The following is a 16,800-nucleotide window of genomic DNA, read 5'->3' as shown; positions in this document are numbered from 1 at the left end:
CTTTACAAGCTCCCCGTGTCGTGAATCTGATGCACACCCAAGTCATAGAGCCATGCAGTCTCTTCAAGTGCCCTGACCCGCATGGAGCAGCTGCTCACTGTACAGGTGGCCGGATGAGCCATACAAGCAGGGCCCTGAACAAGGCAGGAAGGCGGAACCATTTCCCAACATACTGAGCAGCCTTGGTATAAGAAAAATATTACAAAACCATAATCATGATTATGCTTCAATTACTCCAAAATGAGTAAGTGAAAAGAAAAAAGAAAGACAGTTTCAGCTTTTCTAAACTATGATTAAGCCCACAATGATTAAGCACAGACACAAAGAGTACCGCTGGAGGAAAAGGTGTGGGAAAGCAAGGAATAGCAGAGCGCATGAACCTGCCACACTCAGATCCAAGCCACAAAGAAGGGGCGCCTACTGGTCTTGCTTTGCTTGCTCTCTTATGAAAAATTATTTGGCTAGCTTTTCTACTCTTGATTAACCTCTTACGAGTTATTAGATAGTAACAGTCATTCGTTTGTCCGAAACATCATGCTTGGAATTGTTAGTTTGCATCAACCTTACCCCTCTCGGATACTGCGACTATCTGGAGACCCCAGCAGCCTGCACATTACTCTTGCCCCAAATTTAATCTAAACTTAATTAAGTCTTTAGACTTAACTTCGATTTTAGAAAAAATACAGGGTAGAGGATCAAATTAAACAACATCATGAGAAAAAAAAAATCACATAAATCGAGGATGAGGGATATTCTGAGACCACTGGCCTGATCTTTAAAAAGTCAACGTCATGGAGAAGAAAAGAAAAAGATGTGGGGGACTATTCTGGATTGAAAGAAACTAAAGATATACAATAGCTAAATGTAACACACAACCTCAGTTATATCCTGGTTCAAAAAAAACAACAAAAAACAAAAACAAAAACAAAAAAACCCACACCTAACAAGGGCGTATGGAGAACAATTAGGAAAACCTGAAAATGGACTGGATGTAAGATAATATTAGAAAAAGGGCTGCCATTTTTATTAGGCACGATAAGGGACCTAATAATTTCAATGATTTTCAGGAGATCAATGCCACCCTCAGTGCAGGTAAGTGCCACCATGTCTGCAGCTGGCTTTTGAGTGATTCCACAAAGACACCAGAACAACCACAGAAGCACCGAGATAAATAAATCAGTTATGGTGAAGATAACAATAACAAACATTGGGGAGAGAATATAAAGATGTTCATTCTACCACTTTTTCAACTTTCCTGTATGTTTGAAAATTTTTTTTTTTTGAGAGAGTCTTGCTCTGTTGCCCAGGTTGGAGTGCAGTGGCATGATCTCGGCTCACTGCAACCTCCGCCTCCTGGTTTCAAGCAATTCTCCTGCCTCAGCCTCAGCTACGTTTGTATTTTTGGTAGAGACAGGGTTTCACCATGTTGGCCAGGCTAGTCTCGAACTCCTGACCTCAAGTGATCTGGACGCCTCGGCCTCCCAAAGTACTAGGACTACAGGCGTGAGCCACTGCGCCTGGCCTGAAATTTTTCATAATTAAATACTGTGGATAAAGTGACCTTTTTTGTTTGTATTAGTAATATGGACCAGGGATCAGCAAACTGTCTCTGTAAAGGGCCGGGCAGTAAACACTTTAGGCTTTGCAGCCCACCTGGTCACTGTTAAAATTACTCACCTCTGCCACAGTGCTGCAAAAGCCACATGGACAATGTATAAACGAACAAGGGTGGCTGTGTTCACATAAAACTTTATGCTGAAAGACACTGAAATCTGAATTTCAGTCACAAAAATTTGAATTTCCATGTCATAAAATATTACTGTTCTTTGATTTTTTTTCCCCAACCATTTAAAAATGTAAAACCCATTCTTAACTCAAAGGCTGCAAACTACCAAGTGGTGGACTGGATTCAGCCTATAGGTCAGTTTGCCAAATAGACTTTTTAAAATGCAACTCACTAAGAATGTTTTCTGACCAAACTGTCAAACATTTCTTCATAAATATTACTGTAATAAGTAACTATTAAAATCACTGTGCTACAAATGCTTCTACAATTAAAATGTTATCAACATAATTTTTTTTTTTTTTTAGGTCTTGCTTTGTCACCCAGGCTGGAGTACAGTTAGTTTCGAGATCATAGCTCACTGTAAACTCAAACTCCTGGGCTCAAGCGATCCTCCTGCTTCAGCCCTCTGAGTATCTGGGACTACAGGCGTGTGCCACTGCTCCTGCTAATTTCTTTTATTTTTAGTAGACACAGGGTCTTGCTATGTTGACAAGGCTGGTCTTGAACTCCTGGACTGAAGTGATCCTCCTGCCTCAGGATTATAGGCACGATGGGATTATAGATGTGAGCCACTGCGCTAGGCCATAATAATCTTCATTAAATAAGTGTTCTTCCCAGAGAGAAACACTTCTAAATTTCATTAAAAACCATGTTTATTTTTACAATTTTTATGCCATTTTTAATGACAAATCATTTAAATTTTTATTGTAAGACCAGGGGAGAGCCCAGCGTGATGGTGCGCATCTACAGTCTCAGCTACTCAGGAGACCGAGGCAGGATCGCTTGAGCCCAGGGGTTCAAGGCTGCAGTGAGCTATAAATGTGCCACTACACTCCAGCTTAGGAGACAAAGTGAAACCCTGTCTCTAAAAAAATAAATACAGACCAGGCAAAAAAATAAAATCAGTATTCCAGAGATGTGTGGTTGAATTATCAGCACCCTCTCAATCCAATTTAAGTCTCTTCCTCAGCAGTTACCTGGGTAACAACACTACTAACATCAGCCTCCCTCCTCTCCTTGTCCTTGTGATTCCAAACACTGTCATCACAGGTGGAATTTCAAAAATGGGTTCCTCAATAGTCTGAGCCTGAGTATTTCTCAGAAAGAGGCTTCTTTGCCAAGGAGTCTCGCCCTTTGTGGGTTCATAGATCTTTACAGCCATTAAAGGTGGGGGACAGATGCACAAAACTTGACCTGAGATATCAAGTTGACCACAAGAAGAGTCCAAACTCTAGCCCTGCCTCGTGGAGAAGCTGTTTGTGCATAGCAGCCTCGGGGTGGCAACAGATTGGCACTCATTTCACTCTCTGAGCCTCTACATTCTTCGTTACAATGGAAAAACTGAGGCAACCTACCAGCCTCAAAAATCCCCGCTACACTGGGCCAGGCACAAGCACTTTTTTTTTTTTTTTTTGAGATGGAGTCTTGCTCTGTCGCCCAGGCTGGAGTGCAGTGGCGCGATCTCGGCTCAAGGTAAGCTCCGCTGTGGGTTCACACCATTCTCCTGCCTCTGCCTACCGGAGTAGCCGGGACTACAGGCACCCGCCACCACGCTTGGCTAATTTTTTGTATTTTTAGTAGAGACGGGGTTTCACCATGTTAGCCAGGATGGTCTCGATGTCCTGACCTCGTGATTCGCCTGTCTCGGCCTCCCAAAGTGTTAGGATTACAGGCGTGAGCCACTGCGCCCAGCCAGGCACAAGCACTATTAAACCTTACCAGCATCCTAAAGGGTTGAAGATCTCCCAGTTTAGACCAGCACTGTCCAATGGGAACAGCATGTGAGCCACATATGTGATTTAAAAATTTTTAGTAGCCACATTTAATAAAATGTTAAAATTAATTTTATTTTACTAATCCAATATGTCTAAAATACGTTCATTTCAACATGTAATTAATAGAAAATTATTAATGATCTATTTTACATCCTTTTTTCACAGAATGTCTTTTAAATCCAATGTATATTTTATACTCACAGTACATGTCAATGCCCTTCAGTGGCTAGTGGTTACCAAACTGTACAGCCCAAGGTGAGACTGTCTTTCTCTCCCCACTCTCTGTGCCCTTCAAACTGTCACTCCCCCAGTCGCACTACCCCTGCTCATCACCCTTACCTAGCCTCAGCTCCACCCGGTTTACTCGCTTACCTACTTAGCCCAGACCCCAGTGCAGGTTATTTCAATACCCTAACTAGGACCCAGCATCCTCAGCTGCAATCTGTTCCTGAACTCACCAGAATTTTACTTTACTCCCATGATTATAATAAAATTCTCTCAACTACCACAGATGAAATGTAAATTATAAAGTCCAGTGTTTCTCATCTTTCTTGGGAGAGCAGTGTGTAATTAGAAACAGCATGGGCGGCTGGGCGCAGTGGCTCACGCCCGTAATCACAGGACTTAGGGAGGCCGAGGTAGGCAGATCACGAGGTCAGGAGTTTGAGACCAGCCTGACCAACATGGTGAAACCCTGTCTCTACAAAAAATACAAATATTAGCCGGGCGTGGTGGCGGGCGCCTGTAATCCCACCTACTTAGGAGGCTGAAGCAGGAGAATCGCTTGAATCCGGGAGGGGAAGGTTGCAGTGAGCCAAGATGGCACCACTGCACTCCAGCCTAGGGGACAGAGGGAGACTCTGTCTCAAAAAAAAAAAAAAAAAAAAAAGGAAAAAACAGCATGGGCACCAGAATCAGGAAGGCTGGGTTCTAACTGAGGCTCTGCCACACACCACCTGGGTGACCAACCCTGAATGAATTACCCAATTTTTCTGACCCCTTAAGAGGTAAGAAAAAGCAGAAAGAAAGAAAACAGAAGGAATAAAAAGCCATGGACCACTGACTACACAGTTATAAAAGATGAAATAAGTTTGTATTATAGCATCCGTCATCCAGATTGATAACAGCAGCATGCAATCAAACTTAGTTTTTTCCTTCCTGCCCCAACGTCTGTAATCCTTAGTAGTTGCTGAGCAATGCCCACTGAATCTCTCCCATACTTCAACAACTGTGGGGCCTGGCACTGTCATTCTGTCCATTACTGCCCAGTTTCTCAGCTGGCTCCTCCCCATCATTCTCCCAAATGAACTGGCTCCTGCTCACTTCCTATCTCACTTCCGCTTTCCCTATCAGTCACTTCATTCATTCCCACCACTTCTGGGATAATGGCAAAACATTCTAACTACAGACCCACTTACACTGAGACCACATTTTCTACTGGACACCAGACATGCCTCCCAAGCACAAGTCTGCGGATCAATTCAGGGCTTGCCGCCTAAGAATCCACTGGGAAGTATGTTAAAAATACACATTTCTGGCCAGGCACGGTGGCTCACACCTATAGTCTCAGCATTTTGGGACGCAGAGGCAGGCAGATCACTTGAGGTCAGGAGTTCAAGATCAGCCTGGCCAACACGGTAAAATCCCGTTTCTACTAAAAATACAAAATTTAGCCAGGCATGGTGGTGGCGTGTCCCTGTAGTCCCATCTACTTGGGAGGCTGAGGCATGAGAATCACTTGAACCTAGGAGGAAAAGGTTGCAATGAGCAGAGATCGTGCCACTGCACTCCAATCTGGGTGATAGAGCGAGACTCCATCTCAAAAAAAATAAAAAAAACAACAAAACACACATTTCTAAGCCCTCTCCATAGATACTATGAGTCAGTACACCTAGCATAAGGTCAAGGGAGCTGTACCTTTAAAGCTGTGCAAATGATTTTGACGGGAAGCCAGACACTGCCAGATACTGCAACTGCCCATCACCTCCTAATCCTCACACGTTAGAAAAAGCAGCCATAATCTTTACAAACTTGCTCTCTCACCTGTGCTCCCCATCTCAGCTCAGAATATCAGTTACTTCTAGGTCACTTTTGTTCAAAACCAATCTACCCTTGGAACACGGGGTAGACCTGCCTCTGAAAGCACAGTCGGAACAAGTCCTCTCCGACTGCACACGGAGCCCAAGACATTCAGCACATCATGCCCAGCCCTCCACCACCTGCCACTCTCTGCCTCCCACTTCAGCCTTCCCAGAGCCACCACAGCTCAGGCACAGGACACTCCTCCCGGCCCCAACTGAGCCCTCTGTGCCCATCCTTTCTGGTCGTCTTGGACTGCTCTCCTACGAGAATCACCTCAGCTCCAACTCCACCTAACCAAACCTCACTCGGCGCTCCAGCTCAACGCAAAGCAAAACTTTCTCGCTGCTCTGCTCTCGGTGGTCAGGGTAAAAGTACTCTCTCTCCAGAAAGCTGTCAAAGTACTCTTTGCACAAACGTGATAGGATTTCTCACACTCTGCCTTACTTCCCTCCATCAGGATGATCTGGGCACCTCTGTCCTCAGAGTAGACACTGTTCTCATTTTTCTCCCATACTCTGAAATTCTTCACAGATTTGCCTTGAATGCATTGTTAAATTTTGAAATCTAACATGTAAATTGCTGAATAGCATACAACGTAGAATTTATAAAACCTGTGGTTTCATGAGCCATCTGTGTATTATCAGGCAATCTAGCTTTCTCCAAATCTCTGCCCTCAATTTCCACACACTATTACTAATCACATAAAAGAGCTAAAGAGCACACCAAAATAGCACTTCACCTGCCTCCTACCTGTATGCTGTTACCACTTTCCACTAATAGCTGGGCGGGCTGAGCACTGAGTCATTAAGAGTGCCATTTTCTGAATCATCGACACCACTTCCTGCTCTTAATTCTTCTAAGTTAAATATCCAAGAATTGTGCTGACAAAGCCAAATTCTATCTTAAGAAATAAAATGGGTTTAAAACCTAAAAAAGTATAGCCTTTTTATTTGTCTCACTGAATGTTCACTACAGAATGCATACCTGAGTTGGGGTAGAGACAAACATCATTAAGGTCATGCTCTGGCTCCAAGGAAGTAAATATCTTTCCCTAAAAATAGCAAGCAAAAATGAATTATTAAAGGTTAAAGGACAACAACTTTTGGCAATGTCAAATAAACTGAAGCTGTAACTCAACCATCTACTCCTATGTAAATAAATAAAATAGCCTAATTCAAATACAAAATTTAAATTCTTAAAAATCTTAGAGAATTTATCTTATCAATTTATCAAAAAATCCCATTTTATAGATGAAGAAACAGGCCTAGGGAGGAGAAGTGACCTGTCCAAAAAAAAAAAAAGAAAAATTGCAACATTTTAAAGATAATGTCAACATGGGAAGAAAAGATGGAAGTTTAAAATATGCATCAACTTAAAAAAAAATATTTCATAATCTGTGAAGCGTACCCAGTTTAACTTGTATTGAAAGAAATCAGAGGACGGCTGGGAGCTGTGGCTCACACCTGTAATACCAGCACTTTGGGAGGCTGAGATGTGTAGATCACTTGACGTCAGGAGTTCAAGACCAGCCTAACCAATATGGTGAAACCCGACTCTACTAAAAATACAAAAATTAGCCAGGCATGGTGGCCTGGGATCTAGTAATCCCAGCTACTAGAGAGACTGAGGCAGGAGAATTGCTTGAACCCAGGAGATGGAGATTGTAGTCAGCCAAGATAGCACGACTGCACTCCAGCCTCGGGTGACAGAGTGAGACTCCATCTCAAAAAAAGAAAAGAAAGAAATCAGAGGAGAGAGATGGCCAGCATGGAAAATGAGGACAACACTGCCATGCCTGCACTGCAAGTTTTCGAGGAGGATCAAGTGAGACAACGGATATAAAAAACAAAATGAAATCCTACAAATACTTAAGCGTTAGTTACTCTGTAGTTAGGGCTAAACCATTTCTATTTTAAGTGTTGGGGGAAGAGTGTTCTATCTTTCAAAAATTAAGAGAAGGAAAGTAAAAGAAAAAGATGCTAAGAAGGTGGGTGTGGAAAAAGATGATGAGAAAGATAAACAAGGTAAGCAAGTCAGGCAAAACCAAGTAATGTGGGTGTTAGTCAAGAGGAAGTCTTTAGTCATAAGAAACAAAAAAAATGCCAAAATAAAATTTACTGTAGCAATTACAGTGTGATGATTTCAAGAAGTGATGTTGAAAATTGCTGCCAGCTCTTGCATTTGTAACTCATTATGAGAAGTCTGACACTAGGATGGACTGAGTGCCCACGGCAAAAAAGAGCAGTGTCAGAGCACAGACAAGATGGTTTGTGTCCAATGAAGAACACAGCCAAGTCCTACCCCAAGACTAACAGTGAGACTCACACAGCTGCCTCCCGTTCTTCTCAAGTTCCCACTGAAAGAGGAAGGAAAAGCGGGGAAACCAGGAAGCGAGGGGAAAGGAATTAGAATGGTACAGAACAACAATGACAAAAAGGTGTCAAAGGTGATACTAATCCACACATTGGAAACTACGCAGAAGTTAAAGGGTATGGAAAGACACATCCAGATTGGTAATAGTCTTTCCCTTAGGCTGGATGAAAGCCAGGTCAAGGATAAATAACTTCTACTTTACCACTGTTTTATGAATTTTTAAGAATAAAAACATAAGCATTTGCAGTATTAAAAATAAATATTGTTTTAATGCCAATTAGTTTGAATTGCCAGAAAAACAGCAGAGAAAGGTCGGGTCTAAGATCACGAATCATCCTTAAAAAAGCCCTCAATATCCTCCAAACTCAAAGCCAGCAAAGCAGACAGCACAGACACTTCCCTGGGCAATCATCAGGGTAATTCTTCCAAGAATTTAGACAGACTGAAAGCCTGTCTTTTTCTTTATGTTCTTCTCTGTAACATAAACAAAGTCACCAGAACTTATGAATGAGGTGACGGCCTCAGGGATGTAGAACACACGTCTGGTCTCCAGGAGAGATCCAGAGAAAAAAGGAAAATAAGCCAAGGAAGACCCATACTTCAGGAATTAACAAAATGAAATTTAAACAACCAAAGTAACAGCCTAGAAAGCCAGAGACTCAACAGGCAGCTGAACTGTGAGGGGCTGTCTGTAGCATGTGTGCCTGAGCACAGGCAGCCCCCACGGAATAGACTGGCACTTGCACTGAGGCACGAACTGCTGAGGCTGGTGGACCGTTCACCCAACTTCATCACAAATAAGTTTTTAAAAGTGATCTGTTTTTAAACTAAGAATGCTAAGTTTCTAATGAATTAAATGCAAAGAACTCTTAAAAGCATAGCTATACTGAATGCATTTTTCCCATTGATTTGATGAACTTTCTACTATTCTCTCAAAATACTTCGGTTTTAAAATGAAAAATGAAAAACAGAAGACAGATTAAAACCAGCAATACGGGATTTTGTTACATTTCAAACGACATTTAGAGCTGAGGAAAAGGAACATCAAAATATTCTTAAGAAATATAGCTTTTAAGGCCAGATGTGGTGGCTCACGCCTGTAATCCCAACACTTTAGGAGGTCGAGGCAGGCAGGATCATTTGAGGCCGGGAGTTCAAGACCAGCATGGCCAACAAGATGAAACCTCATCGCTACTAAAAATACAAAAATTAGCCGGGCATGGTGGCGCAAGCCTGTAATCCCAGCTACTCCAAGGCTAAGCCATGAGAATTGCTTGAAACCAGGAGGCCGAAGTTACAGTGAGCTGAGATCACAGCACTGCATTCCAGCCTGGGCAACAGAGCAAAACTCTGTTTCAAAAAAAAGGAAAAGTATAAATTTGAGATATGTAACAACACAAACATGCATGGAAGGATAATTAGTGGCTCTTAAAACTTTTCCTACATCTGTGAGGGAATCTCGATATCTAGGGGGTTTCTCAGGTCATGGATCAACTTTTTTAAACCATGATTTTCTCTCCACCTAACTTAACATCTAAAATGGATGGCAGTTCTAGATAATCAGGAAAATTTCTTAACAGAAAGAAAGCAATCATGAGTATCTTATCTATCCAAAAGTAACTGCCCTCCCACTAAGTTCCCAAATGGATATTCAGTATCTCTTTCTCAACAACCCACATAAAAAAGGCAATGGAGAGGAAAGGATCATTCGGAACACCTGCAAATAAAGAAGCAAGTAATTTCAACCAAAAATACATACGGAGTTCTTATTCCACATCTTGATAATTCGAGAGTCAGCAGACAAAATCAGATCTAATGAATCCTGGAAATGAACGGACTTAATGGGCAGCCCATACTGGTGATCTTTAACTAGCAATGGCTTATCAGATCGAAGGTCATATAATAAAACCTGAAAAAAAAAATCAAAACCAAGTTATTTCTGTTTAAACAAACTAGACATTTTATCTTCAAACGAAATATTTATAAGTGAGAATAATGGCAGCCATTTTCTTCATTACTTTGTTATGAACACAATGAACACCCTTATTCAAGATGTTGAGATTTGAGATTCTCTCCAGAAAGATCTCTTAAATAATCCTTAAAGTATACATTTTATGAATTCAACCCCAAGGGTAATTTTTAAGAGTACTGAACATACTAAGGAACAAAAAATGAAATCCCATAAGAATTTGTTTAATTTGTTCAACAAATACATACTGAGGGCCTACATACCAGGCAGTGTCATAGCAACAGATATAAACAAAAATGAAAGACATAATTAGCAACAGTCCTAGTAGATTCAAGACAGGTGGTGGTAGCAAGGCTATGACTTCTTGGGAGAAGGGGAAATCTCTTTGGACCCCTGTCATTAGGGGCAAGGAAGCCTGGGGAAGCTCCCCTAGGATTAAGTCCCAGGTGACAGATCCCCTCCAGCCCATGATGACAGAGAAAGTTAATCTTCCAAGGCAGGGTTTCAGACCTCTTGCAGGGGGAGGCAAGTGTACAGGCTCTACCTTGAAGGAAAGAAAGAAGTACTCCTCGGACTAGCACTGCTAATGCATGTTCTGCTGACCACTCGTGGCATGGGCTATAGTTAATGATGCTATGTTTAAAAAACAAAAAAAGCCTCCTTGAACACACGAATTTTGGAAATATTTATTAAACATATTTCTTGTCTGCAAGAATTCCTCAGTGCCTTTATTTAAAAAGCACTGAAACCCACTGTGAATCTTTAAGAGTAGAAGTCTGGCAGACTCCCAAGACTGTCTGACCACAGAATTCTGTTCCATAGACTCTGAGAAATGCTGTTCCAAACCACTAATGAGAGTACTTATGGCCAGGCCCAGTGGCTCACGCCTGTAATCCCCACACTTTGTGAGGCTGAGGTGGGAGGATCGCCTGAGCCCAGGAATTCAAGACCAGCTTGGGCAACACAGTGAGACCCTGTCTCTACAAAAAGTCAAAAACTTAGCCAGGTGTGGTGGTGCAGGCCTATCCCACTGCAGCTCCAAGTCCACAGCACCACAGACTGACCAAGGCAAGAGTCAAGATTTCTCAAGGTGCTAGAAGAATCCAGCATTAAGGCATACCCCCTGCTCTGGCTAAAATAGTATGGCCTCGTTTTGTGTTCCTATAGTATATTTCTCATGACACATACACACACCACTGAAATAAAAACTTAGATGTGAAGTTTCCAAATTAAACATATTTACCTGCCCTGTGGATGTTCCAACTGCCATGGTCAAGGCACCATTAAATTTCAAAGCAGAGATTGTTGGTAAATTGTTTATCCTGAAAAGCAAAATATTCATGCTTCATGAATATATGGCCAAACCTCCTTCCAAGTAACAAGTTCATTATTAATCTTCACTTCAAATCTAATGGAGGAAAATCACATTTCTAGCCTTCTGTTTAAAAGGTAACTGCAGCCTGGTAAGATGACTCACACCTGTAATCCCAGCATTTTGGGAGGCTGAGGTGGGAAGATTTCTTGAGGCCAGGAATTCAAGACCAGCCTGGGCGACACAGTGAGACACCATCTCTACAAAAAAAAAAAAAAAAAAAAAAAAAAGCCAGTTGTGGTGACACACACCTGTTGTCCCAGCTGTTTGGGTAGCTGAGGCAAGAGACTGCTTGAGCCTGGGAGGTCGAGGCTGCAGTGAGCTGTTATTATTCCACTGTGCTCCAACTGGGACAACAGAGCAAGACCCTATCTCAAAAATAATAAGTAAATGGTAATTGTATTCAAACTTTCATAATCAAAATAAAATTACACTTTATATACAAAATGTAATCTACTTCTTTCTTCCATTTTAATTAAGCCAGAATAAGGTATTTACAGAAACATCCCCTTTTATATTTAAGAAGAAATAATTTTGTTTGGATATGGGTACACCATTTCCACTTTAAAATTAGCCAAGCTCAGCTAAAACAAAAGACTAATCCTCAAATGGGGACCCCAGAGCCTCTGAAAGTACCAAAGACAGAGTGAATGCTATGGCCACAACTCTAGAATATGCTTCTCAAATACCAATCAAGCCAATCAGCAGCAAAAGCAATGATCTCCAGTGGAAAGAGTGCTAGGCGATGAGTCAGATGTGGACAATATTGCTATCAATCCCATCGTCCACATGCCCTTGGCCCAGGACCTAGAGTCCTGGCTGTCGGCTCTTGTCATCATCAGATCTCTTCTGCCACCTAGAGCTTGAGCCTGTAACTGCACTGGGGCACCTATGGGAACCTTGAAGCCTCTTATCTACAGCAACTTTAGTCACTCGCTCTTCAAAGTACACTCAATCATTTCTTTCAGTACAGTGATAGATTTCTCTACTTATTCTTTTATCATTTTCTTCATATGCATTTTTTTGGAGACAGGGTTTCACTCCTGTCGCCCAGATTGGAGTGCAGTGGCATGATCTCAACTCACTGCAACCTCCACCTTCCGGTTCAAGCAATTCTCCTGCTTCAGCCTCCCAAGCAGCTGGGACTACAGGTGTGCGACACCACTCAAAGCTGATTTTTGTATTTTTTTTGTAGAGATGGGTTTTCACCATGTTGCCCAGGCTGGTATTGAACTCCTGACCTCAAGTGATCCACCCGCCTTGGCCTCCCAAACTGCTGGGATTACAGGTGTCAGCCACCGCACCTGGCCCATATATGTTATCGAGTTTTACAATTTTTGTTGCTATAAGAATGTTTTTCCATTTATAACCTTTCTAGACGGATAGTGCTAATAAATAACAAGGTCACTGATTTTTGCACATTTTATAACCAATTTATTTAACTGTTATATTAGTTCTTATAGATTTTCAGTTATTCTCCTGAGTTTCCCAGGCACAGAAACTTATGTCATCTGGAAATGGCAGCCTGCTTCCCCTATCTTATTACCTTCTCATATTGTGTTGGTTCCACCTAGAACTGACAGCTTCTAAGGTTTGTAGGTAAAACAAAAACAAAAAAACTAAGCATTAAAAAAAATAAAATAAAATTACCTAAAATCGAATCAGAAAAAAAACCCTAGTTTTAACATTCTGGTATACACCCAGGCTTCTTCCTGTGATTATGCTTGTGTTCACTGTTTTTCTGGTAACAAGGTGGCAACACTCTATAGGCAACGGTATGGTTTGCTTTTCCACTCACAGGCACATTTGGACCACCCTTCCCCAGTAACAAATATGCTTCTGCAACATAATTCTTAAAGGCTGAATAACAGGTATGCCATTGATGAGTCTTTTGTTCATCTGTAAAATAAGTATAATAACAGTGCCTATAGCAAAGGGCTGTCATATTAAATAAGTTAATATATGTAAAGAACTTAGACCCAGTACCTGGCAAATAGAAAGCACTATCTGTTAGCTATTATTTCTGCTAAGCTTCATTTAATCAATATCTGCAGGTTCTTTCTAAGACTTATTGTTGGCAGGGCTGTGATGGACTGTCCAGGCTGAGGAGAGTGAGCAAATGCATGCTCTGGGCACATGGGCAGACATTTAACTTGAGCTTATGTTTTCTGTAGGGCAATTTAGCAATGTACCAAAAACCTTCAAAACATGTATGCTATTTACTCCAGAAATTCAGGTTCTAGGTATCTTTTCTTAGGAAATATCATAAAACTGTAAATGGATGTATAATAGTGAAAACTCTTCTGGTTGTTTTAAATGTAGGAATTAGGGAAACAGGAACAAGAAAATATTAAAAAAACACTTGCTTCCTTCCACCTTAGAATTCAAAGCACACCTCTGTGGAGTTTGTGGTGGACTCCCAGTTCTATCACTAGATCCTACAAAATCAGAATATAAATTCCTGCAGTGTAATTGTTTTAATAAAATTCTACAGCAACTGAAGAAACAAGACCTTCTGTACAGTGTTTGGAAAGAAATTCTATCTGGCTTACTCACTAGTGAGCTTTCACAGGAGAGGACTTTTATGAAAAACAATCATGGAAAGTACAATTTCAGATACCCTTTAGCAATTTATTTGAATTTAATACAGATACATTACTGAAATCAAAAGTTGATGAAAACTGACATTGCAAATTAATTTCTACTTACTCTGAATCTGCTGTGACACTGTTTAAGGCGCAGTCTAACAGACCAACTCTATTTCGAGTTCTTGGGTCCCAGCACTCCACTCTACCCTACGCAAATGAAAAACAATTTAAAATAAAAGCTGTAGAAGGCCAGACACAGTGGCTCACGCTTGCAATCCCAGCACTTTGGGAGGCTGAGGCGGGCTGATCACCTGAGGCCATGAGTTCGAGACCCAGTCTGACTAACATGGCGAAACCCTGTTTCTACCAAAAATACAAAAAATTAGCCAGGTATGTGGCACACACCTGTAATCCCAGCAACTCGGGAGGCTGAGGCAGAAGAACTGCTTGAACCCAGGAGGCGGAGGTTGCAGAGAGCCGAGATTGCGCCACTGCACACCAGCCTGGGCAACAGAGTGAGACTGTCTCAAAAAAAAAAAAAAAAAGGCTGTAGAATAAAAATTAAATAAATAAAATCTGCTACTAGGAAATCCTTAAAACACATACAAAAATAAACCTAATTAACATTGTTTATTTCATAGAAAGTAAAAGTTTAACTGTTTACCTTATAACCTTTTTAGTACTGTTTAAGTGTTTTAACATGAGCTGAATTTCTTTTAAATTACAAAAAAAAAAAACCCAAAAAAACCAGAATAAAACAGTCCAAAATGCAATGCATAATCTTGACTGGAACTTGGATTGGATGGAGGGGCAAGGAGAACCATGCTGAAGGACATCTTGGTATAACTGGGAAAATTTTTAAATTTAAAATGATTGTATCAATGTTAACTACTTAATATATATTATTGCACCAATATTAAATTTATTAGTAATGATAATGATACATATATGACTTTATAGGAGAAAGTCCTTCTTTTTAAGAAATCCATTTTAAAGTATTTGGGGAAGAAATATCATCTCTGCAACTTATTTTCAAATGGTTCAAAAAACATTTTTAATATATGTACATTTTTATAGGAAAAGAAAATGCAAAATATATATAAGTTATCACTAAACTTTTACAAAGATGTGAACTTTTTAAAAATAAAAAGCTGGGGAAAATTTTTTTTTTTTAATGAAAAAAAGAATCCCGGCCAGGCACGCTGGCTCACTCCTGTAATCCCAGCACTTTGGGAGGCCAAGGCAGGTGGATCACCTGGGGTCAGGAGTTCGAGACCAGACTGGCCAACATGGCGAAACCCCATCTCTACTAAAAATACAAAAACTAGCCAGGCATGGTTGTGCGTGCCTATAATCCCAGCTACTAGGAGGGCTGAGGCAGCAGGATCACTTGAATCTGGGAGGCGGAGGTTGCAATGAGTGGAGATGGTGCCACTGCACTCCAGCCTGGGTGACAGAGCGAGACTTTGTGTCGAAAAAAATAAATAAATATATACATACACACACATACATACATATACATATATATATAAGCTATCACCTCATTATCCTGCTCTAAGGAATCAAGCAACTCAGTCTTTAAATAAAAAGTCCAATCAAATATAAAACAAATATTCTAAAAAATAAAGTCAATATATGCTTACCTCTATGGTTCCTGTGGCAAACAAGCCATGCACTGAATTTATGTCACAAACATTATTCTCCCTAACACAGGAAAGCAGTAAGAGAGAAAGTATTAGTTAGCAGCTACTTTAGCGGGGAAGGAATATTAAATAAACAAACAGTCAACCCAAATTCTGGGAAGAAAGAAGACACACAGATTCTCTCTCACTAATCTGCAAATGGAAAACACCAAGGTTTGAAAGGGTTAAGTGCTTGGCTCACAGTCACTGGAGTTTCTGATCCCCAGGGTGACACTCTACCTGCTAGGTGACAAACGAGGAGGGACTTCCTTCTGAAATACTATTCCACTACCATGAGAAGAAAGGGTCACTCTATTTTTTCAAGGTATTTTCTTCAAAGGCAGGTAACATTCTTAAAAGAACACATGCTATCACCATGACAATCCTGAGCCTTGACAAGCTTCTCCTGGGTACATCACTCTGAGTCTCATTTTCTTTCTCTGTAAAATGGATATTTCACCTACCTCAGGGGGTTGTTATGGGGATTAAATGAAAAAGACAGCAAAGTGTTCAGCGGTGCCTGGGGTACAGAGGACTCTAAATATAATGCATTGTGAAGTTACTACTACAAGTTTTTAAAAATAAAAATAAAAGCATTTCTAGCCAATGTGAAATAAAGAAAATTGGAGTTAACTTGGTTCTTATTATCACAACATGTTCGTCTAACCTTTAAAAATCCTCTCAAAGCACTAAGAAAAATTCAGCAAGCTCTTCATATACACAATGAGAAGTAATCCAGCTTCTACTCTTGACTAGTTGTGTGGCCTTGGGCAAACTACTTACCTCTCTGAGCCTCAGCTGCCCTATCTGTAAAATGGTACTTACCATATAAATCTGTTCTAAGTTTAAAATGAGTTAATAAAAGTAAAATGACTGAATAACACCTGGCACAAAGTAAGTGCTTTCCTACTGAGTTTATCGCTATTATTTGTTGTGATGATGACGATGATGGATTCATTCCTAAAAACTCTTAATGCATAATACGTATGTGCAGACTATAATGTATGATAAAAGGAAACTTTAAAAACCTTAAATGTCCGCTAGCAAAGCATAAAAATTGAAAAATGGCACTCCAAATTAATTCAAAATTTCTCCACAGGAGAAAATATCACAAAACAAAACCATGAATGTAAATTTAAAGAACACTGCAAGTCATAATAATAAACTATTTTT

The 16,800-nt window shown here is 40.6% G+C and overlaps 1 protein-coding gene across 2 annotated transcripts in view; it reads right to left on the bottom strand.

The window, feature by feature from the left end:
• NOL10 (nucleolar protein 10) overlaps positions 1 to 16,800 on the bottom strand; it is a 114,917-nt gene that overhangs the window by 75,932 nt on the left and 22,185 nt on the right. For both annotated transcript variants that reach the window (XM_050753907.1, XM_050753908.1), the window contains 5 exons: positions 15,589 to 15,649; positions 14,067 to 14,152; positions 11,229 to 11,307; positions 9,776 to 9,925; positions 6,628 to 6,694 (listed from right to left, as the gene is read on the bottom strand). In XM_050753907.1, the coding sequence (XP_050609864.1) occupies positions 6,628 to 6,694; positions 9,776 to 9,925; positions 11,229 to 11,307; positions 14,067 to 14,152; positions 15,589 to 15,649 (443 nt within the window). The remainder of the gene's footprint in view (positions 1 to 6,627; positions 6,695 to 9,775; positions 9,926 to 11,228; positions 11,308 to 14,066; positions 14,153 to 15,588; positions 15,650 to 16,800) is intronic.

The sequence above is a fragment of the Macaca thibetana genome, chromosome 13 (genome assembly GCF_024542745.1).
Source record: "Macaca thibetana thibetana isolate TM-01 chromosome 13, ASM2454274v1, whole genome shotgun sequence".
NCBI lineage: Eukaryota > Metazoa > Chordata > Mammalia > Primates > Cercopithecidae > Macaca > Macaca thibetana.
The sequence above is the reverse complement of the archived record's forward strand: the minus strand, read 5'-3'. Positions and strand labels throughout refer to the sequence as shown.